Genomic DNA, 23,303 nt, shown 5'->3' with positions numbered 1-23,303 from the left:
ACTTGGAGAGGATAAGTAATGGGCCCAAGGTCACCATACAGGTAGCACGAGGACTCCCTGGGTCTGTCAGATTTAAGCCTGAGTCCTCAGCCTTGTTTCCTTAAAGTGACATCACACATCCCACCCATTATTACCCTCCTCATTATCAACAACCGAGTCCTCCATGAGCCACTGTGCCATCAGCAATCTCACTGGTTTCACACGATTCCTGTGGTCTTGACAATTTATTGGAATAAAAAACATGTATCACTCATTGACAGAGCTTTGTGTTCAAGGTACATTCATACCCATTTCCTCAGCAGAACCTCACATCCCTATGAACTAGACAAGTCAGTCATTATTCTGCAGATGAGGAAACTGAGGCTCCAAGACGATAAATGACTTCCCCAAGGTCATATCACTGGAAACAGCAGAGTCAGAGCTAGAACTTTGGGGCTGCTGAGATATCCAGAATTCTTTCACTGTGCAATGCTGCCTCTCCAATAAATAAATGAACAAAATAAATAAATAAAGCTTTCAAGGGAACCCTGAGGAATCTTCCCTCAAGCCTGTCTCCAGAAGGAGTTCAGTTACCAGACTGGTACCTAAGAGCACTTTGGCAGAAGGGCGGGGGTCATGGCTGGATTCCCTGGGCCAGAATGTCTGTTTTCAGAATGCTCCAGAGAAAGGTAGGGCTCAGAGATGACTCTGGATGGCACGCACAGGCCTGTCCCCTCACAGCTTCCACGCCTGTGGACTGAACTGCCTTTGTGTGAAGACAGATTCCAAATGGCCTATGGGGAGGCAGGGCCCATAATGCCCCCTTCTGGGGCCGTGTCTGATACTGTCTTGGCGTGACACCATAGACTCCCATTGGATCTGTTAGCCTCTGGCATGAGGATCAAGCCAGCTTGGTAGTCCATGGACAGTATCTACATTCTCCCAGGGCCAGCTTGGCTAATACCCAGCAAACATGGAGGGTCCCCTAAAGGTGGAGTCCTTGTTTCACAGATGGGAGATTAAGGCCCTCTGACAAGTGGCTAGTCCAAAGTCACACAGCTGAACACCAAGAAGGCAGGGACCCCAGCCCAGTGCCCAGTGGCTTATCCTCTGGGTCTGTAGCTGGACATTAGCAGCAAACACAAGCACAGGCCTCCAACCCTGACCCTTTGGGGCTGGCATGAGCTGGTGCCCAAGCCCAGAGGCCGCCCAAAGGGCTGAGTTATGACCAACACAAAAAACCATGGCTTCTCTGGAAGTTGTCAGCAAGATGGTGGGGCAGCAAGGTGGGGATGTGAGTGGCTTGGCCACAGCCAGTGCCCCAGGGGGATGCTACTCCATTTGCTGGAGAGAGGGAGATATTTGCAGATGGGCACCAGAGGTACCCACCAGAGCGACGGGTTCTGAGCTGGAAGCCCCATCCAGGGTCTCAGCTCCCTCTGTCTCCCCCCAGTGAATCCATTATGATGCGTTTGAGTGTCCAGAAAATATATACCTTAAGATCTTCCAGTGACAAGCTTCCTGCCTCAGAGGCCTGATGAGGGGATGTTCCCCATGTGACCATCCCAGAGATCAAACTCGGCCTTCATATCCTCCTTTTTCCCCTAAAAATGACCCCAGCAGCAAGGCCCTGAAGCTTCCATTTATGATACAGGAAAGAGTTCCAAGGAGGGAGAAGGTCCCTGCCCTTCTCAGCTCTGCCAGAGTCTGCAGGGCCCCAGTCAACAGAACAGGTCAGTGCCACCCACATACCCTGCACTAGTTCAGTGAGTTGGCCTCCTCCTGCCCTAGGCACCCTGACCAGCCCTGCAGGGCCTGGCTGGGGCCGGCCCCAGTGGACTTGCAGAAAAGTGCCCAGACTGCCTCGTGCCTTACTTCTGCCCTGGGGGCCCTCCTCCTGGTCCAGGCAGAGGAGCAGGCACGGCTAAAATCAAAAGCACCCTCTCAGCCTGAGTCACTCACTTGACTGCAGGCTAGAGATGAGGGGCAGGGTGACCAGGTCTGAGTTAAAGCTGCCCAGGAGACCACCTGGGGCTGCCACACAGCCTAGAGGGGCAAGGTCATGGGCAAAGCTCCAGTCAGATGTTCCCAGGTCACTGCAGCTGCTCAAGGCCAGGAGTGACCATTCCTCAGTGGGCTGGTTCCACTGTCCAGTTGGGGCCCCTGAGGAAGCCAGAGTCATTTCTAGAGGATCCTGTTTCAAATAGCCCTTGGCCAGGGCTGGTGGATGCAAGCCTGCCTCATCATCCAGGCATCTCCCGAATTTGGGGCCAAGGCCATCTGTCAAGGGCGATTCTTCCTCCAGGCAGCCTGTCTTGGTTGCCTTCTCTTCAGCGTATCTGGTCTGCCTCAGGTAGCCCAGGAATGCCACAGCAGCTGGGTCTTCTTCCCCAGGCACCTCAGGCTCTGGGGGACTGTGGTGGCCCAAGGCTGAGCCACGCTGTGTGTCCCCAGCCCGGCCCTTAGAGTTTTGAACTAGGCCAATGCCACTGTCATCCTGGCCCCTGCTGTTGCTCCCCACCTGCTGCTCCCAGGTGGGCCCTGTGCTGGGGCTCAGGCTGGGCTCCTGCAGGCAGATCCCGCTGTCTGTGCTATTGCTGCTGCCACCACTGCAGCTGTCCCCCAGCACAGGGAGCTCCCCGTTTCCCAGCGTTCTGTCAGCCTGGGGGGGAGGGGCAGGGAGGAGGAACTGGGGCTCTTCAGTCTGCAGGGATGGCTTTGTGCTGCCAAAGCCACTGTCTGTGCTGCCGTGCAGGTCCGAGTTCCTCAGCTCTGGGAACACCTTCAGGAAGGCCTCCTCATCAAGCGGGTGGATGGTGTCTTGGGTCTCTGGGGAGGGACGCTGGCTGATGAAGATGAAGGGGTTGGGCTTCTTGAAGAGCTGGGGGAGAGAGGGCAGAGTGAGAGAGGCAGGAGTCACCTTCCAGCACCCATCCCAGTGCTGCCAGGGAAGGCCAGGCCCAGGAGGAGAGCTCAACAGAGGGGACTACAGTCTTAATTACACTGCAATGTATTCTGTTTTGTTTTCGAATCCAGCTTTCCTCCTAATGCAATTCCCAGTTTGGCTCAGGCCAGATACACAAGAAACTTGTATTCTCAGGCCCAGATGGAGTAACGGGCAGAACCAGGGTCTGCTGAGCATGGTGAAAACTCTCAGGTGGCTCCATCCACAGTGCCTTTCAAACCTGAAAGCAGGCTAGACCCACCTAGAAGCATGTTTCAAACTTTTTTGACTATGACTCAAAATCAGAAATAAGTTGCATAATGACTTGTATATATAACCCGTATGTAAATAACTGAAACCAGTTTCACAAAATAATACTCATCATTATGAGCTGTGCCACAATATTTCTGCAGTTCTTATTCTATTGTATCCCAGTCTATGCCCTCCTGCCCATTTCATTTTCTAAAATTCTGGATGTAAGACACCAAATTAATTTTTCTATTCCCTGAGCAGTGACTCACACGAATGTGGTGGCCGCAGTGTGGGGCAGTGGCACAAGTGTGGAACTCACAGTGAAGGGGCTGCTCTCCGTTAATTGCCAAGGGTTTTAAGGAAGCCACATAACCCCTCTGCCCTAGCCACACTGGTGTTCTTTCTGTCCCAGAACACGTCAAGCACCGTGCTGCCTCGGGGCCTTTGCATACACTCTTCCTCCTGCTTGAAATGCTGTCGGCACTTTATATGGCTGTGTCCTGTTCATAGTTTAGGTCTCAGCTCAGATGTCACTTCTTCAGCAAAGCCTTCCTGAATACCTTGCCTAAAGCAGTACTCCTGCCACTCTCTCCACATTAACCCTGTTACTTCTTCCTAGCACTTTGTTCCTAGAATTATTTTACTTGTTTTCTGTCTCTCACCATACACACACTCACTTACTCCACACTCCCAAAAGAACACAAACTCCTTGAGGGCAGGAACTGTCTAGTGTTGTTTACTACCCTGTCTCCACAGTCTAAACTGAGCTGGCACACAGTAGGCCCTCCTAAGGTCTGCCAACTGACTCACTGACTCACTGTTGCACATCTGCCCTCATTTCCTTGGTACATGATGATTCAAATGCAGCTCTTATTGGTTGAGTCCCTATTCCTATCACATTGCTTGGTGATTTAGGATGTGTCCTCTAGAGCCAGACTTCATGGGTTCAAATCCCAGCTCTGACTCTTGTCAGCTTTGTCACCCTGACCAAATTACTTACCCTCTCTGTGCTTTAGTTCCTCATCTGTAACATGACAGTACCTGCCTCCTTACGTTGTAATGTGTCTACAGTGCTTAGAACAAAGTGTGGTACATAGAAGGTGCTCAATAAATATATGTTGAATTGAACTTTACCCTCCAATAATTCTGTAAGAGAAGTATTATTACCTCTATTTCCTAGAGGAGAAAACTGAAGCTCAGAGAAGTTAAATGACTTGCACAAACTGGCACAACAGTAAAGAACACATCTGGAATTCATCCTCAACTGTCCTGATTTGAAATCCCTTGCTTGTCCCATAATACTTACCTTGATGAACTGTTGAAAGATCAAATCAAACAAGCTAATGAATGAGAACAAACTAATGAATGTGTCAGTGCTCTGTGCATTATAATTTATTCATGTGGTAATGACTACGATCATCAGATGAAGGGATTGGGCTATATTTATCCTGCAGAGAAAAAACCCTCAAGGACAAGTCAGTTCTGTGATCCAAAAGTACAGAAGGGGCAGGGCGCGGTGGCTAATGCCTATAATCCTAGCACTTTGGGAGGCCGAGGTGGGCGTATCACCGGAGGTCAGGAGTTCAAGACCAGCCTGGTCAACACCCCGTCTCTACTAAAAATACAAAAATTAGCCAGGCATGGTGGCAGATGCCTGTAATCCCAGCTACTCGGGAGGCTAAGGCAGGGGAATCACTGGAACCTTCGGGGGGTGAGGCTGCAAGTGAGCTGAGATTGCGCCACTGCACTTGTCTCTAGTCTCGTTTTCCCTAGAGATCCCAGGATCCCTCTGGAGATTCCCCTTCCCGTTGTGGGGCCCCTGCCTTGCAGACAGAGCTGGTTCCTTCCCAGCTGATCCCTCAGCCATCATACAATAGTGCCAGCTATGGAGGCTATGGTGGGCAATCTTCAATGCGGCCTGAACTCCAGGCCAGAGACCAGGCTGAGGTTTGGAAAATGCTGCCCAATCTTTGCAAGCTGAGTTTTGGAGTCTGGCTTGCCACAAATGTATCATTTGTCAGTACAGTGTAGCAAGAGGACACACCCTGGGAGGAGAGGAGGGCTTGGTCTCCTCCATGAGCCCCTCCCTGCCCCCTGCCAGATCCCCTCTCCACTGGCCCAGCATCCCCACCGCCCCCCAGCGTCCTCTCTCCCCTGGCCCACTCTGGCAGAAGCCCGAGGACCAGCACATCTGGCCTTTCCTTCTTTCTCTCTTGTGGAACACCCATGGCCACTAGCGGTAGGAAAGTGGTTTCCCTCCCTGACTCTTCCTGGCTGTGTGGCCCTGTATGTGTAACAATCTCTCTGTGCCTCAGTTTCCTCACTTACGAAATGGGGATAATAACTGTGCCTCATTATCAGAGATGCAATGCACAGGGGCTAGTCCATCGCCAACTACTAGTAGATCATATCAAAATGGCTCGTGGTCATTGAGGTTTGTGATTCCATGCGTCTTATCTGAGCTACTGGATGGCAACATTCTCGGTACTGGGCTTCGTGCTCACTTCCTCCCTCTGTCCCCACAGTGCTTGATGAAGGTATCTCCCAATCACATCAGGACTGAGAGCAGAAGTGAGCTAAGGCAATGGACTGGCTGGGAGGAAAAGAGCTCCCTGCCCTCCTGGAAGCTCTGGTGTGGCTGGGAAGGACGGGGCAGTGACCTCCTTGCAAGACTCACCAGGACACTGGGCAGCTTCTTTCGGCGCCGCACATACAGCTGGAGGGCCAGGCAGTAGGCGAGGACTCCGGAGAGCAGCAGGACAAAGGCAAAGAAGATGATGACGTTGGTCACGGTGAAATCTGCAGGCCCAGAGAGATGTGTTTGTGGCCTGGCACCATGGGGCATGGTGATTCTGGTCATAGGACTCTGGTCCCATGAAATCCATTGGCCACTGTAAGGAACCATTCAGTGAGTGGCCCAAGGCAACCTACAGGCCACAGCTCTAGATGTGTCTAGGTTTCTGCGAATCCCTGTCTGGCCTTCCAAACCACACCCTGAAGGATTCCCTTAGGAGATGTGCTAACTGCTTCCAGCTTTCTGCACACGACTCCCATCACAGCAAACAGAACAGTGAGGCAGGATGGTACAGCAGGTAAGAATCGAGGCTCTGGGGGCTGCTAGATCTGGGTTCAAGTCCCAGCTTCACCACTTCCTAGCTGTGCAATTGTGGACAAATTAATTACTCTCTCAGAGCCACTGACCTCATAAGGTAGTTGTGAAGTACACAGCACTGACCATGTACCAATACCATCAGATTCTTTTAACTTTTATACTTATAGGAGGTAAATACTATCATCAGCCCCATTTTTACAGATTAGGATCCTGAAGTACACAGAAGTTAAGTAATTTGCCCAAAGTAATGTACCTCAAAAGTAGTAAAGCTGAGATTTGGAACTATTTCATGTATCAGTGAATGAATGTGTGAAAAACTCTTAAGACTGCCTGATACCCACTTAGTGCCTTCCTCTGCATTGAGACTTAAATGACACTGAGCTGTTGAGTGTCCTTCATAAACTGATATTTGTTACAGATCTAGCAGGAGTCACTTTCATCTTTGCCAGACTCTGCCCACACCAGACTGGGCCCTCCCAGAGCACTTACTGTTGGCATGTTTCATTGGGCACTGGACATCTCATCTGCTGTCCAGTAAGAGTTGCTTGTTATAGTCTCCTCTGTGGACACTCTTATCTCCCCAGCCAGGATGCAAGATCCTCCTAGGCAGGACCGTGGCCTCCACGTCCTCTATTCTCTCCCTCCCCCTACAGCCCCGGCACCTGACTGACAGCCTGGAGCAGTATTTGCTGACTTTAGCAGCTCTGTCGAGGAGCAGAGCGGAGTAGGGGAAGTAAGGAGAAGCCCTTTGTATCCCTGGCTCTGAGGAAGAACAGCAGAAGACTGTAACAACAGGAACTAGCACAGCTCACTGAAGATGGCCCGGGGAAGGGGGATGTTGTTGGGAAACACCGCTGTGCTCCAGTGGGAGGACCCTAGATCCAAGAGACCTGGTTCTGCCACCAAGTCCTAGCTGTGCAACCCTAGGAAGTTGCTAATACTGAGCCTCAGTTCCCTCATCTCTAAAATGAGGACAGTAGGACCTCTCTCCTATTAAGGATGCAGAGCTATGTGAAGCAGCACCTAACACAGTGGCTGGCACCAGCATCCCAGGTGCACGCGTTTTGGATTGCACCAGGCCCTCCCAGTCTCCCTCCCCATGCTGAGAGCAGCCCAGCTGACTCACACTGCCTGGTGAGGGAGACGCACTCCTCTTTAGACCACATCCCCTTGTTAGTTCGGGAAGCGACAGATGGTTTCACCTGGACACAGAACTCTCCCACTTCTCCAGAGGTTAGGAGGCTGAAGTTTTCATGTTTTACTTTCTTGTGTGTGAACTGAAACAAAAATGATAGCAATTAACAAAATCCTTTTATTTCATGGCACGCGGACACTGAGAGCTGGTGGGCCTTTAGAGGTGATTTCAGCCAACCCCCTTCAGTATCCTTTGTCTAAGATAACAAACCCCACAATTACCAACGCAGCACATGATCTCTGTAATGACCACAATTTTATTTTGTATTTTAAAAGAAAAAGCGGTGTTTTATAGATGCTGAAGATCTTCCCAGAAGGGGCTGGAATCAACTGTGGTGGAGAGGAAAGAGGGTGGATTTTGCAGATGCCAGCTCTCCCATAACAGGGGCGCCCTCTGGTAGGTTACACAGCCTCTCAGAGCCTTATTGCTTCATCTAGAAAGGCTCTGGGGTGCCCAATTGCCCTAGTAGGCAATTCTGTTGGGGAGCATCTCACAAGAGCATAGCTCTGAGGGCTGAGGTGGTTTCTACTCCCTCCTCTGCCCACCCACCATCCCAGACCCTCCCTTTAGTCCACAAGCAAAGTTCCCAATGGCACACAAGGGTGCTTCCAGCCCAGGGGACAGGGAAGCCAAGGGAGCTCTGGCCCTGGGGCCTTGGGGAACCCCATACCGTGAAGTTTCCTGGCACCTTGCGAATGGCAATCTCATACTCTCGGAAGTGACTGAAGATGCTTTCATATGTGTCATTTGCAGGGGCCATCTTGGGCCTGGGGGGCTGAATCTCCCCGAGGATGAAGCCATTGTGGATCTCTAGCTTCACACTGCCAACTGTCAGAGTCACTAAATGGAGTGGAGGATGAGGGGAAATACCATGAGACATGAGGGCTGAGGAGGGCCTGGGTGTCCCCCCTGAGACTTTGCCTCCAGAGTTAAGCTTAATTAGAACCTAGGCCTAAAACCTAGGCCACAGGTTTGTCAATGCAGCAGAATGTAAGGACTTCTTGGGGAGCACATTAAAAATACATATACCCTAAAATCAGATGCATCAACCAATGGAATATGACGGAGAGCCCAGAAATAAACCCACAATTGATTTTCAACAAAGGGGCCAAGAACACACAATGGGAAAAGAATAGTCTCTTCAATAAATGGTGTTGGGAAAACTGGATATTCACAAATAGAACAATGAAAATAGATCTTTGTCTCACCTCTTACACAACAATCAACACAAAATGGATTAAAGACAAATGTAACACCTGAAACTATAAAAACTACTAGAAGAAAACCTGGGGCAAAGTTCTAAGACATTGGTCTGGGCAAAGATTTCTTGGATACGATCCCTAAAGCACAGGCAACAAAAGCAAAAATAGACAAATGGGATTGCATCACACTAAAGAGCTTCTGCAGAGCAAAAGAAACAACTACTAGAGTGAAGACACAATCTATGAATGGGTGGAAAATATTTACAAATGTACATTGAATAAGGGGTTAATATCCAAAATATACAAGGAACTCATACTACTTAATAACAAGAAAACAAATAAACCTGTTTTTAAAATGGGTAAAGGACTTGAATAGACATTTAAAAGAAGACATACAAATGACCAACAGATACATGAAAAAATGGTCAACATCTCTAATCATCAGAGAAATGCAAATTAAAACCACAATGAGATACCACTCCACACCTGTTAGATTGGCTATTATCCAAAAGATGGAAGTAACAAGTGTTGGCAAGGATGTGGTGAAAAGGGAAACCCTTGCACGTCGCTGGTGGTGAATTTCTCAGCCATTATGGAAAACAGTATGGATGTTCCTCAAAAATCTAAAAATAGAACTACCATGTGATCCAGCAATTCCCACTACTGGGTATATATCGAAAGATATTGAAATTAGTGTATTGAAGAGATACCTGTATCCCCTGTTCATTGCAGTATTATTCACAACAGCCAAGATATGGAAATGCCCACCAACGGATGAATGGGTTTTTTAAATGTGGTATGTATATACAACAGAATCCTATTCAGCCTTGACAAATAGGAAACTGAGGCCTGGCCCAGAGGCTCACGCCTGTAATCCTAGCACTTTGGGAGGCTTAGGCGGGTGGATCATTTGAGGTCAGGAATCCGAGACCAGCCTGGCCAGCATGGTGAAACCCCATCTCTACTAAAAATACAAAAATTAGCCGGGCGTGGTGGCACGTGCCTGTAATCCCAGCTACTCAGGAGGCTGAGGCAGGAGAATCTCTTGAACTCGGGAGGCGGAGGTTGAAGTGAGATGAGATCAAGCCATTGCACTCCAGCCTGCGTGACAGAGCAAGACTTTGTCTCAAATCGAAAAAAAAGGAAACTGTCATTTGGGACAACACAGATGGACCTAGAGGACATCATGAGTGAAATAAGCCAGGTGCAAAGAGATAAATACCACAAGATCTCACTTATGTATAGAATCTAAGTAGAATTCTTTGGGAATTCAATTCATAGAAGTAGAGAGTAGAAGGGGTTACCAGAGGCTGGAAGGAGGCAGGTGGGGGAAGTGGCTAGGGAACAAGGAGAGGGGTACCAAGTTACAGTGAGACAGGAGGAATGAGTTCTGGTGCCTATTGCACAGCAAGGTGACTATAGTAATAATAATGGACTGTATATTTCAAAATAGCTAAGAGATAATATTTTAAATGTTTTGGCACAAAGAAATGCTAAATATTTGAGGTGACAGACATTCTAATTACCTTGATTTGATCATTCCACAAGGTATACATAACACTGTACCCCATAAACATGTAGAATTATTACTTGTCAATTAAAAATGAAACAAAAACTTTTTTTAAAAAATGTTTTCAACACTTTATTATTTTTTGTTTATTTGTTTGTTTTTTTGAGACAGAGTCTCGCTCTGTCGCCCAGACTGGAGTGCAATGGCTTGATCTTGGCTCACTGCAACCTCTGCCTCCTGAGTTCAAGTGATTCTCCTGCCTCAGCCTCCCTGAGTAGCTGAGACTACAGGTGCACGCCACCATGCCTGGCTAATTTTTGTATTTTTAGTAGAGATGGGATTTCACCTTGTCAGCCAGGCTGGTCTCAAACTCCTGACCTCAGGTGATCCGCCCCGCTTGGCCTCCCAAAGTGCTGGGATTACAGGCGTGAGCCACTGAGCCCAACCCAACACTTTACTGTTAAGCATAATATTTACAGTAGATATGTGTAGATAGATACCTTTCGACAGGTTAGGACATTTTCTTTCTACTTTAATTTTGCTTAGCTTCTTTTGAAATGTCGTTTTCTTTTTTAAATAATTAATGTGATAAATTGCATTGATTATATTTTTATATAGAAATTTCCAATAAACACAAAAGTAGAAGAGAATATAATGATTTCCAAAGTCCCAGCTTTAGTAATTGCAAACACTAGGCCAATTTTGAAGTAATTGGTGGTGGGGGAGGGTCATCAATATCCCCCCATGAAATTTACTTTAGCATTTTAAAGAAAATCCCAAGCACTGTATTACTTAATTCCTAATTACTTAAGTATGTATCTCTCACACATCACACCTTTGTAAATATAACTACCATGCTGTTATCACATGTAACAAATACCTAGTAATATGCCCTAAAAACCATTTCATATACAAATATCGTGATTTCCTCAAAAATGTCTTTTTATAATTGCCTTGCTCAAATCAAAATACAAAGAAGAACAAAATGTTAAAAAAAAAAAAAATACAGATGCCCTGGGCCCATTCAAGATACAGTTAGTCTGAATTTCTGAGGCTGGGCCCTGGAAATAGATATTTTAAACACACTTGCTGGGAAATGTTTCTGCACCAGCTGAGCAGTGGCCTGTGGGCAGGCATTTGGAAGCCAATGACCTCCTAGACCATCAGCTCTAACTCTGAATCCTACAGAGCGAGGTCTCCATGCACACAAAACTTTCTCAATCCCAACTGGTGGGGTGAAAAAATCCCATTGAGTTGGGGGCTTATCCTTTCCTCTTCCCTCTCCAGAGACGGATCCATAACTTCTCTTTAGTAGCACTTCCCATTTCAAAGGGATGACCCCTGGGTGTTCACCCCTAAAGAAGCAGGGGGCTCACCCAAATTCTGCCTACTGCTTGCTGCCCTATGCTGAGTGTTCATGGATTCGCTTCCTCTCCCTGAACCCTCCCTGAAAAAACAAGTTCACGGGCCTGGACCTGGTGACTCAGCTGCCCCAACCCACCCCAAGACCTCTCTTCTGTAGGATAAACAACTCTAGTTCCCTTTTAAATCTCAAACAACTTGGGCTATTCTTATGTAACATTCTCCAAAGTCCTGCCCTGTTTGGGCAACTAGTTCTCCGGCCAGGGAGGCTGGCAGACATGGTGAGCTATGGTAATAGACAGAAAAGCTCTAGACTAGAGTTCCTGGCTGGAAGGGACTTCAGAGCCATGTTCTAAGTCAAGGGAGGAAAAGCACCTTCATCCACAGAGAAGCGGGTGTTGGTGACGGTCCAGTTGGAGTGCCGGCTGCCGTCCACAGCCCGGACTCTGGCCCGGTAGCCACTGCTGCGGTACAGGTCCAGGGTCACTGTGGTAAGGTCGTAGGACAGGGCCTGGCTACAGTTGGAGATGGAGTTCCAGGGCTCTATTCCATACCTGAGGAGATACCAGGTTAGGCACTGGAAAGGAGCTTGTGCTCAATCCTACCTCCTTTAAGGGAGACGCAAGAAGCTAGGAAGAGAGCTCCCACAGTGGGAGAAACTGGGACAACCCTCAGGCTATATCTTCTAGTCCACAGCAGCTCACTGTGAGGGGTCTCCCTTGGTCCTGGGACCCTGTACCAATTTCCATGTGGTCTAGAAGATTTTTAGACAGGAATACGAGTAGTCCCAGCTCTTCCAGAAAGTCTTGCTAGCTCCTACAGCACAGCCCGGTCTCTCCCTTCTCCCCGCTGACTTTGCAGTCGTTGGGGTTCCCCTGTTGTCTGGCTATACTGTGGATGCTTCTCCTTCTTTTCCAGTAAGATAGAAAAGCCTTGGAGGCCGGAGGTGCTGGCTCACGCCTGTAATCCCAGCTCTTTGGGAGGCTGAGGCGGGTGGATCACCTGAAGTCAGGAGTTCGAGACCAGCCTGGCCAACATGGTGAAACCCCGTCTCTACTAAAAATGCAAACATTAACCAAGCATGGTGGTGGACCCCTGTAATCCCAGCTACTTGGGCGGCCGAGGTGGGAGAATTGCTTGAACCCAGGAGGCAGAGGCTGCAGTGAGCTGAGATTGCGCCACTGCACTCCAGCCTGGGTGACAAAGCAAGAAGCTGTCTCAACAAAACAAAACAAAAGAAAAAAGAGAAAAGCCTTGGCACAAAGGCTTTTCTTACTCTGGAGTGAGCAAAGGCTCTGGCCTTTTCACCAGAGCTCCCGGCACGTTGCTCAGCATGGGAGTCTCAGTCAGTACTCGTCAACCGCTGGCTATATGTTAGGGGCCCTCAGGCACTCACTTCATTAACAAGGCAGGTATCTTCCCATGCTAGGGGAGTAGGGGACAAGGCGGGGATTCACTCCTCCCTCCCCCTCCCTCTTCCCTTTTCCTCACCTCAGGAGCGCCACTTCATAGCAGGTACTTTCAGATTGATTTGGGATGGGTGTCCAGTGGAGGATGTGGTGGAAAAATTCTGCTTCAAACCACACAGACGGAGGGCTGGGCAGCTCTGTCTCTGGGGAGAAGAGTGTCGGTACCACAGCTGGGAGGGGGGGGCAGGCATTGATGACCCCAATTTTACCAAAGAAGAAAGGGAGGTTCAGAGAGGCTATGACTCGCCCGAGGCCAGTGGACCCCGTAAGGGGCAGAGTGGGCACATGAATCCAGATGTGTCTGATTCTAGAGCTAGTGTGACTCCCTAAATCACTGCCCTGTGCTGTCTGTGATCAGAAGATGCAGTGGTGGCTGAGAAGAGCCAAGCTGAGTCTGATGCCTCCCAGGAAAGAAGGCAGGGGCCGAGGGCTAAGCAAGTTGGCAATGAGCTCTCAGATGTGTTAGTCCCTGGCTCTGCCCAATCCCTGTCCCTGCTCTAGCACTATTCCTAGGCTTGGCCCCATCCACACACCTGGTCCCCACCCTGGCTTGGCCCAGGCTCCAGCTCAAAGCCACCTCACTAAGTACACAGATAGCCTGCTTGCTGACATCTGCCTCCTTCTCTTCGTAGGTCTCCTGGGCTCCCCAAGCTAAGTGCTTGCCTTATTCCCTAGTTTCTAGAAGGGCTTTGCCTATAGCCAGATGCCCAACCTCTGGCTGGGCAAGGACAGATGGAATAAATCAGCTCTGGCTCTACACATGGCTGAGGACATCCCCACAAGAGCTGGCACCCGTAGTTCCGAGGCAAGATACTCAATACCAATTCCTAGCTCTACTCTCCCTTTACCCCCAGTACACAGCATTCACCATGGGAAACACTGCTGAAGGCATTGTCTTCTTTGTAAGAATGCAACAATCATTTCTACTTTAAGAGTCTTGTTGATCAAGCAGACTGAAGTATGTGCAAGGCCAACAGCTGGTTGGTTCCCTTTCTCTCCTCCTTGATCCCCTAAGTTCTCTCCATTTGACAGCGACTCTGCTCCTGCTCCCTAGTTTTCTAACTTCCCGACATCTCTCTAATCATGCACCTGTTTTTTATTTATTTTTTGGGGGGGAGGACTCTGTCATTTATCTCTTGCTTTCTTTCTTATACCGTCTTTGATCTTCACGTCAGTGCCTTGATTTCGAAACATTAGACGGAAAGTGAAAAATGCAACGAGTCGTTGTGGTATTTGGGCTGCACATCCCCGACTCAGCTCTCAATCACGTGAATGGCTGACTGCATGTTTTACTTTGTATTTTGGTGTCATGAAGAAGCAGTTTCGGTCCTTGCTCTCTGTCTCTGCTCTTGGTCCCTCCAGCTCCCGGCTCTTTCATTCTGCTTCTGGGGTTTACTTTTCTTAGTTGCAGAAACCTTGCCGGAGAACTGTCTGGGTTGGGAGCCTGAACTGGGTTAGAAGCCTGAACTGGCTGGGTTAGGAGGAGAGAGGCAGGGGGCAGTGGGAGTGAGTTGGGGGCTACAGGTGGAGCAAGGGGGTTCAGATCGGGGTGATCAGTGAGGGATGAAGGTGAGATGGGAGAAGGACAGACAGAGGTTAGTTGAAGGACTAAGAGAAGGGAGAGTCAGGAGATCAAAATTATTCCCCAAGGGGACAAGAAGTCCCATCATTTGAACCTAAACAGCAAAAAACCTAGAGCTAAACTTACGGCTCAACTAGAAGTGGGTGGATGATGAGGTTTGCGGGTTGGGGGTTTGGCCTTGCGCATACTTCTCTATCCTTCCCAATCCGTCAGTTCCTGTCAATCTCAGCCTCTTCCACTTCCACAACAGGTGAGCCTGAGATCCAGGTTTGCCAGAGTAAGGGGGCACCCGGGCATCCCTCTCCCCAGAGGGCCAGCCAGCCAGGGCTCTCCACTGGATGGAGAACTTTAACGGAGCGGGCGCGGAGAGGGCAGGGCAGGGAAGGGCCGCGTCCCGGGGCCTTACCATGAGCGTCTGAGCCAAGACGGAGGCTGAGGAGCGCCGCCAGCAGCACTACGAGGCACGGCAGCATCCTGGGCGCGCCGCATCCTCCGGGGCCGGAGCGGAGCCGGCCTGCGCGCCTCCAGCGACCCTTGGGCTGGGACTGACAGCTCCGCCGCCCGCTCCGCCCGCGCCCCGCGGGGCTGACGTCAGCTGGGCGTGGCCTACAGACGCCCCGCCCCCGAGGCCGCGGACGGGGAACCGCTGTCCCACAGGGCTACCGCCTGGGGCAACCCGAGACTGTCCTGGGGCGGAAGCGGGCTCCGGCCACCCCTCCCTTGCCTTCCCTCTGGGCCTCCAGTACCTTCAGATCAAAGTGGTCCGGGTAGCCTGGCCGGCCGTGTGTACGTGTGTGTGTGTGTGTGCGTGCGCGCGTGCATGTGTTGGGGAGCAGGTGGCCAGGCACAGCCTCGGCCCTGAGTGCGGAAGGTGGGGTGAGGGAGTCCGAGCCGCTTTTGCCTGGCGTGCCGGCTTGGCGTTAAGGATGTGGCCGCGGCCGCTCCAATGGGGAGGAGGTAGTTGCAGGCGCTTGAGGGCAAGGGCTCCAGGACGCGGGTGTGAGTCTTGGCGTTGCCCCAGGGCCTCCCCGTGTGGGGGTCTGAGGACACCGATGGATGAGTACTGAGTAGTCCCCTACCTAATTGTTGGAGGGGGGGTCTACGACTAAGCAGTTTATGCAGACCTGCCCCCAAAGTCCCAGGAAGCTGAGACCCAAGAAGGAGGCTTTAAACCAGCAGCTTAGCAGCTGAGCCCCAAACAGCGATTTTTTAAATTTTTTTATCTTTTTTTTTTTTTTTTTTTACAGAGTCTCGCTCTGTCGCCCAAGCCGGAATGCAGTGGCGTGATCTCAGATCACTGCAACCTCTGCAACCTTCGTCTCCCAGGTTCAAGCGATTCTCCTGCCTCAGCCTTCCGAGTAGCTGGCATTACAGGCATGCGCCACCACGCCTGGGCTAATTTTTGTATTTTTAGTAGAGACGGGGTTTCACCATGTTGGCCAGGCTGGTCTCGAACTCCTGACCTCGGGTGATCCACCCGCCTCGACCTCCCAAAGTGCTGGGATTACAGGGGTGAGCCACCGCGCCCAGCCTTAAACCGTGTTTTAAACTTAGTTTCTCTTCTTTCCTTTTTTCTCTTCCTCCTCTGGGCCTCAAGATATAATTTTGAGACAAACTGCGTGTATGTTACCTCTCATCTTAAAATACAGCCTCAGGATGTGCTGTGAACCTCCACTCCCTTTCCTGTCCCATACTGTACTCCCATGCCTTAGGCACGTTTATTTACCTACGTGCTTGTTAAGCACACGCTATGCTCTTATTTGGTCATATATTTCCTTAGATGCCTCAGGAGCTGCGTCCTGATAGGGACCAGGCACCTCCGGAATTCTCTCTCCAACAAAAGCTTACTTCAGGAATTGAACGTATACCCTGCTGAAGAGTAACTTATTTATAACCTGGCAGGATCCATGACTGCACCAGCCCCTCCACCAAATAAGACAATAATTAAAGAGGACCACTGGAGCAAGTCACGCCACCTGGTACCTCCTAACCTCCCCCTTGCCTTTTCTGCATTTCAGATCCTTTCTTAAAAAACCCCTGCATTCCCCCCATGAATTGAAGAGTGGAATTGTTTGCTGCTCTTCCCCTGCTAGCATGGCAGCTAGCAGATTTTCCTTTATTATCCATTCTTTCTACAAGCAGCGAGCAGCCAGATCCTTTTGCAGGTTACAGGCTGACACATCCAGTTCCTTAGAAAAAAACATTTAATAAGGACTTATAAACAGAAGCTATGTTTGTGTCTCCACGATTCACCCCCAGGCCCAGGGTTTATAGACCATAGGGGAAGGGTGATTCAGAAAAGATGTGTAGGACGGTTGAAGTATGATAACATCAAGGTTGTTTGACCTAAGGGCCGGATTTACAGTAACTGCTTGCACTTACACAGGGAGCAATTGATAAACTGGGAATCTCAGAGGCCTTCTGGGAGGCTCTGAAGCCAACATGGCCAAAACTGTGGATTAGCATCCAACATGGAGTTGCTTTAGCCTCCATAAGGACTTCTCCCAGCCTCTTTTGGGTATCCCTTGCTTGCTTGAAATCTGATATTCAGACCAATTTTTGTGTTGGGTAATAGCACTACTGGAGTGCTGGGTAACACCTCAGCACATCCTCAATCTCTTGCACCTCTGTGTCACTTGGCTCATCTGAGGCCATCTCCAGGTGAACCAAAGATGTGAGGATATGGGAGACAGACTGTCCATCACTTTTTCTTGGAGGCTGACACCTGCTTCAAAGTGTGCGTGTGTGTGTGTGTGTGTGTGTGTGTGTGCACTTGCAGTCATATATGATTTGCAGTGGCCAGTCTGTGGATTTGGATTTCATTGTGGTGTGGAGAACGTCGTCGGTTTGCCAAGTGCATATGTGTGTTTGGGACTGTGTGTGCATCCCTGGAGCCCTGCCCTTGTTCTCAGAGAAACCAAAGAAGAGGGTCTCAGGACATTTCTGGCCAGCAACGCCCCCCTCCAGGCCTGCTGCCCCACCCACCCGGCCATACCCCACCCTTCCTGTATTGTAATTTGTACCTTCATTTGTTCCTGAGCTCTTGCCCTGTGTTCAAGAAGAATGAGAATTCGCTGACAGTTGAAGAGTGAGGATGAGCAGAGAATAATTTTGTTGAGTGATGGACCAGCTCTCAGCAGAGAGGGGTGGGGAGGGGGGTGGTTCCCCACCCCCACGGTTGGGTGGTTTTTTTTCTCAGTGTGGCTGGGTCCAGGGCTTTTTCTGGACTCGGAATAGGGAGTGCATGCTGACTGGTTTTTGAGTATGCAAAAAAGGTTAAAGGTACCACTCAAAGGTGGGTACAACAGCATAGAAAACCAATTAGGAAAGAGTAGGTGTATGTAAAATAGGTGAAGGGTGGGGATCAATCAGAGGAAAGCGTGCCAAATGGGAAGACAGGTTCTCAATCTGGTCCGAAGATTTAACTTGTAGCTTGGCTTTCAGGTTTTAAATTGTCTTCAACTTGGAGGTGGGGTTTCACCAGGGACCCACCCTATCTGCCTAGGCATTTGACTGCCTCCTGTAACTATCACCTCCTCCTGGGAGGTTTCCCTGGCAGTGCCCAATGCCCACATGGAGGGCCTTATTTACTGCAGCTTTTGAGAAAGGGCCCCTAACTTAGGTGTGTGACACCAGCACTGTGCGTGGTCTAGGAGTTAGTGAGGCATTATCCCCATGGTTTGTGGAGATATAAACCCTATTTCAATATTTTCAGAGCGGAAATCTCTCTGCCCAGTGGCCTGGACTGAAAGAAAGTGTGCCAGGTTGGCTGGGGGTGGCAGTTGGGACATCCCATCTTGTATCTAAAAGTCTACATTGGGACTAGAAAGACCTCACTCTTGATGATAGTCAGAGAAGGCAGGGGTGCCTCAGCTACATGGAGTGGGGAGAGTGATATCTGCAGGCCTACCAGGACACATGATCAGCCAGGGCCACCCTCAGGAGACAGCTCTTGTTGCCACACCCCCAGATGAGTGGAGAGGGCAAGCCCCAGGCTTTTTTAATGTGTAAAGATGTTTTTTTATACTCTCTGTTGCTCAAGTGAGAAATTAAGATGGTAAATTGCTCAGGAGTACCCTGTCATGACCCAAGGGGTGTGGCTGCCTTTTGAAACAACTACTTAGTTCCCCCCTGACCTTTTAAAAGAGAAAGACACTGTGATATTTCTTCCTGAACTTTTTATTTTTTTTTTTTTTGAGACAGAGTCTTGCTCTGTCACCCAGGCTGGAGTGCAGTGGCCCGATCTCGGCTCACTGCAAGCTCTGCCTTCGGGGTTCATGCCATTCTCCTGCCTCACCTCCCGAGTAGCTGGGACTACAGGCACCCGCCACCATGCCCGGCTAATTTTTTGTATTTTTTAAGTAGAGACAGGGTTTCACCATGTTAGCCAGGATGATCTCAATCTCCTGACCTCGGGATCCACCCACCTCAGCCTCCCAAAGTGCTGCGATTACAGGCGTGAGCCACCGTGCTGGGCCTTTTTTTTTTTTTTTAGACAGAGTCTCTCTCTGTTGCCCAGGCTGGAGTGCAGCGGCACAATCTTGGCTCACTGCAACCTCCACCTCTCAAGTTCAAGTGATTCTCATGCCTTAGCCTTCCAAGTAGCTGGGATTACAGGCGCCCACCACCACGCCTGGCGAAATTTTTGTATTTTTAGGTAGATACGGGGTTTCACCATGTTGGCCAGGCTGGTCTTGAACTCCTGACTTCAAGTGATCCATCTGCCTCAGCCTCCCAAAGTGCTGGGATTACAGGCGTGAGCCAACGCACCCTGCCAGTTCCTGAACCTGTCTTTACTTTTATTTTTTGTTGACGTATAAGAGTCTTGCACGTTACCATTCTGAAGGAGGATCAAAATTTTTAATTCGTTCATATGACAATATTTACTGCACACTCGTTGTGGGCCAGATGCTATAATGGTGCTAGGAATAAAATGGTGATCAAAACTAGTTCCCTTTCCCCAAGAAGCAATCTGGGTAGAGACAGAAAGTGAACAGAGATTTTAATACACAGTGGTAAGTGCTCTGGGAAGGCAAGTACAGGCTGACGTGGGGACAAAAGACATAGGCACTAAACCACACTTGGGATAGAAGATAAGGAAAATTTCCTGAAGGAGGTGGCATCTAAGTTGAGACTTGAGGGAGGAATAGGAGGTAGCTAATGAAGAGTGGATAGGGAGGGTATTCCAGACAAAAGGAAGTGTTTACTTGGAGATAAGGGAATATGGCATTTTTTAAGAACCCTGGAAAGTGGGTAAACTGGCACTCTTGTTTTAAGATGAGAAAACCACAGTGGCTAACATAGGTTAATACCTTGCTCAGGGCAGAGCCAGGATTTGAATGCAGGCTATTCCAATGTATCCTGCTGCCTCATGGAGAGCACCCAGAATAGGAGTTATGTCAGGCATGTGATTATTATACTTGAAAAGGAAGAAAAAGAAACACGGAATCCACATGTTTATTTTGTTTTGTATTCAGTGTTCTGAAAAGTCCACCCTAAAGTTCTGTGTATTCTGGTATTCACACCAGTAGAGAGGCATATGATAGGAGGCAATCATTAAAGAATCTTCTCTTTTTTAATTTTTTCTTAATTTTTATTTATTTATTTATTTATTTATTTAATTTATTTTTTGAGACAAGGTTTCACTCTGTCACCCAGGCTGGAGTGCAGTGGCTTGATCTTGGCTCACTGCAGCCTCCACTTCCCAGGCTCAAGTGATCCTCCCACCTCAGCCTCCTGAGTAGCTGGGACTACAGGTGCAGGCCACCATGCCCGGGTAATTTTTTTTATTTTTATTTTTTTTTGGTAGAGATGACATTTCACCATGTTGCCCAGGCTGGTTTGGAACTCCTAGGCTCAAACGATCCTCCTGCCTTAGCCTCCCAAAGTGCTAGGATTACAGGCATGAGCCAGCACACCTGGCCATATCTTCTATTAATATTTATTGAGTTTTTATGACCTATCAGGCACTATGTGAAATACTTCACATGTTGTGGCAGAGAATGGCCAGATGCTTAGTAATCCCAGTTCCTCTTCCTGGGCACATGGGGCAACTATATTTCCCAGCCCCCCTTGCAGTTAGGTAGAATATGTGGCTGGCTTTTAACCACTGTAAAGTTGAGTTGATGGGTTCCACTTCCAGGCCTGGCTGCTAACTCTGTCTTTGCTATTCTGCCAGCCATCTGGAGGTGTCCAGTGGAGGACTCCACGGGAATAGAGGGAGCTTGGGTCCCTGAATCACCTCTTGGAGAACAGCTGTGCAGAAAAGACACTCAGTTTGCATCAGCCTGTTGATTGAGTGAGAAGTAAACCCTCTCAAGCCACTGAGATTGTGAAATTTTTTTCATAGCAGCTAGTGTTAACTACCCTGAATAATCTGCAAACCTTATTTCATTTAATCCTTATAACCACTCAGTGAGATAAGCATCATTGTCAGTGTTTTACAGATGGGAAAATGAGGTGAGAGACTGAGTCACTTGCCCATGTCATTCACTCAGTAAGTAGCAGAGCTAGAAGCCTGTTCAACTGGTCTGTTTGACTCCAGAGCTCATACTTTTACTACCATGTGAACAGTGCCCTTCTGAATCTTGGAAGAATTCTTGCAAGAGACAAATGTCAAGTGATTGAGAGAAAGAGAGAATGGGGTTGGAGAGAAAGAGAAGGGGGAGGGCAAGGGAGGAGGAACAGCTGAGGGCTGAGAGTCTTGTAGAGGGTAGAGGGATGTGGCTAGCCCAGGGAACCAGGGAACTTGCTGGGTGAACATCTTGCCCCTAGGGTTACCCTGGGAAATTTTGAGGGCAGATTTTGGGCTCTGGGTGGTTCCATTGTCTCATTTTCATTTTACTTTATCTTGGTGCTCAGGATGATGCTGTTAAATGGGCATGCCTGGGGAGTCGGATGGGCATCTGAGTGGGCAGGAAGTCTGTGCCTGAGTGTGCTAACAAGCGTAACTTGCAGTTTCTGTCCCTCGACTGGTGAGTAGGGAAGTTCCAGGACTTGTGATCACTGTGTCAGAGCTGCACATAACAGGGAGAGAGACACAGAGGGAACTGACCATGAGAAGGAGACACAGAGAAGGAAACTGTGTGGGTAGGAAACTTGGTAGTTGTTGGGTCCAGGAGAATTGCAGATGCACAGTGAGGGGCTCGCCCAGCCCCAGCAACAGCCCTGGGAGAAGTCTCCAGCTGCCGAACCTAATGAGTGTCCACGTCCCTTCACCTTCTGCCTGGCTCCCTCCTGGAGGGGCACCAAAGAGCTCAGAAGGGACAAAACTCCATTCTCAACATTCCTCTTGACTCTGTGTGGTGGCTCAGGTTTGAATGGGGAGTTCCTAGAACTTTAGCTGGGTGGGTGAAAGGCATCAGTGAAGGGTTTTAGGCAGGAGAGGGATATGGCAGATTTGCATTTTAAATAGAAGAGGAAATCTACAGCAGGAAGGTGACTAGCCAGGGTAACTCACTAGTTAGTGACAGAATTAAAACTTTGGTCTCCAGATTGAAGCTCAACTCTCTGGCTCTCAAACCATAGCAGCTAAGTTTGTGGAACTGTGAAGACTGCATGAGGTTGTCATGCCCATCAGTTTAGGGGGAAGGGGAAGAAGTACTGATCTCCCAGGTGAAGGAATGCCCCTGCTAATTCCTTTAAATCAGTAGAGCTGGGGCTAAGAGCCTTCTCATTCCTATAATCTGCCTGGGACACTGTTCTTGGTCATTGCCCAAGGTGGGAGGAGCCTGGGTACCTCAAAACCAACAGACCTACTTCTAGCCCCAGCTTGGTCACTACCAGTTGTGCACCCTGGAACCGGTCCCTTTGGCTCTATTAGCTGTTGGCAAGATTGGAATCTGGGCTGTTGTAAAGCCAGACGCAAAGTGTTCTGATAACTGATAATGGCTTCTCAAGTGAGAGGGAGTGTGGTCTGTAGAAACATTCAGCAAAAAGCACGCTCACTAGAGGGATCTAGCCCCTTTCTTTCATGGCCTGGATGTGTTTGGCCTCACTCTGGGTTGCATGTTGTGCTGAGGCCCACCACACCATCTTGGGACAACTGGGCCTTTGGTTGTACTTGGGACACCTCCCTCCCCCAGAATTATTTTAAGAAAATCACCTTGTCAGGAAGGCTGTGGACCTGGTCCATGAACTTAGTCCATTGTCATTGCTTTGTGAACTTGGGATGCTAGAAGTGAAGAACAGAACATTGACAGAAATATCGCGTGTCATTTCAAGGCACAGTCGTGTCTTCCTTCTGCAGCCCAGATGGCCTTGACTTCTCCAGTTTTTAAGGGTGTCATTTCCCCTTAATTCTAAAATAACAACAGTTTGAACTCCCATCCCACAAATGCAGGAAGTCCATCTGTTCTTGGGTTTCCAATCCCAGAGCCATCCTAGAGGGCTTGTAGCTCACCTCTGAGTATCTAATGGTGGTGGCCTCTGAGCTGGCTGTTTGTTTGAAGTACGGACACAGGCCCAGCACATTTGAAAAAATGCTATTGGAAGCTCTCAAATAACAAAAGCACCAAAGAGATAGTCTGTTACAACTGCTCAAAGCAGTAGTTTCAGAGCACCCACCAGTTCAGCTGCATTTTGCAAACCCTCCTTAAGCTTCTGACAATGTTGGTGGCAGGGAGAGGCCAGTGGACTTCCTGCCTTTGGAAGTCTCTAGGCCTCTCTCTGAACACCCTTCTTGCCCATAAAGAGAG

General features: G+C 49.2%; 1 protein-coding gene across 2 annotated transcripts; it reads right to left on the bottom strand.

Annotated features, from left to right (window-relative positions):
* Positions 1-205: 205 nt before the first annotated feature.
* Positions 206-15,184, bottom strand: IL10RA (interleukin 10 receptor subunit alpha). Of its 2 annotated transcripts, none has more exons than XM_054525165.2 (7): positions 15,014-15,184; positions 13,048-13,195; positions 11,932-12,110; positions 8,153-8,322; positions 7,414-7,564; positions 5,853-5,974; positions 206-2,860 (listed from the first exon to the last, which is right to left on the bottom strand). In XM_054525165.2, exons 1-7 carry the CDS (start codon positions 15,078-15,080, stop codon positions 1,934-1,936), a joined length of 1,764 nt encoding a protein of 587 aa, XP_054381140.1. In that variant the 5' UTR covers positions 15,081-15,184; the 3' UTR covers positions 206-1,933. The 2 variants fall into 2 exon arrangements, with proteins under 2 accessions (XP_054381140.1, XP_002822583.2); XM_002822537.5 differs by having other exon boundaries at positions 13,048-13,168; positions 15,014-15,182.
* Positions 15,185-23,303: the final 8,119 nt, after the last annotated feature.

This window comes from Pongo abelii, chromosome 9 (assembly GCF_028885655.2).
Source record: "Pongo abelii isolate AG06213 chromosome 9, NHGRI_mPonAbe1-v2.0_pri, whole genome shotgun sequence".
Lineage (NCBI taxonomy): Eukaryota > Metazoa > Chordata > Mammalia > Primates > Hominidae > Pongo > Pongo abelii.
The sequence above is the reverse complement of the archived record's forward strand: the minus strand, read 5'-3'. Positions and strand labels throughout refer to the sequence as shown.

What these genes read in the sequence shown, in the direction of transcription:
- IL10RA (XM_054525165.2), bottom strand. Translation starts at nt 15,080, where the DNA reads ATGCTGCCGTGCCTCGTAGTGCTGCTGGCGGCGCTCCTCAGCCTCCGT. An exon ending in TATGAAGTGGCGCTCCTGAG is followed by an intron (nt 12,111 to 13,047) that starts GTGAGGAAAAGG and finishes GTATCTCCTCAG; the next exon opens with GTATGGAATAGAGCCCTGGA. An exon ending in CGTCTCCCTCACCAGGCAGT is followed by an intron (nt 5,975 to 7,413) that starts GTGAGTCAGCTG and finishes CTGGGCCTGCAG; the next exon opens with ATTTCACCGTGACCAACGTC.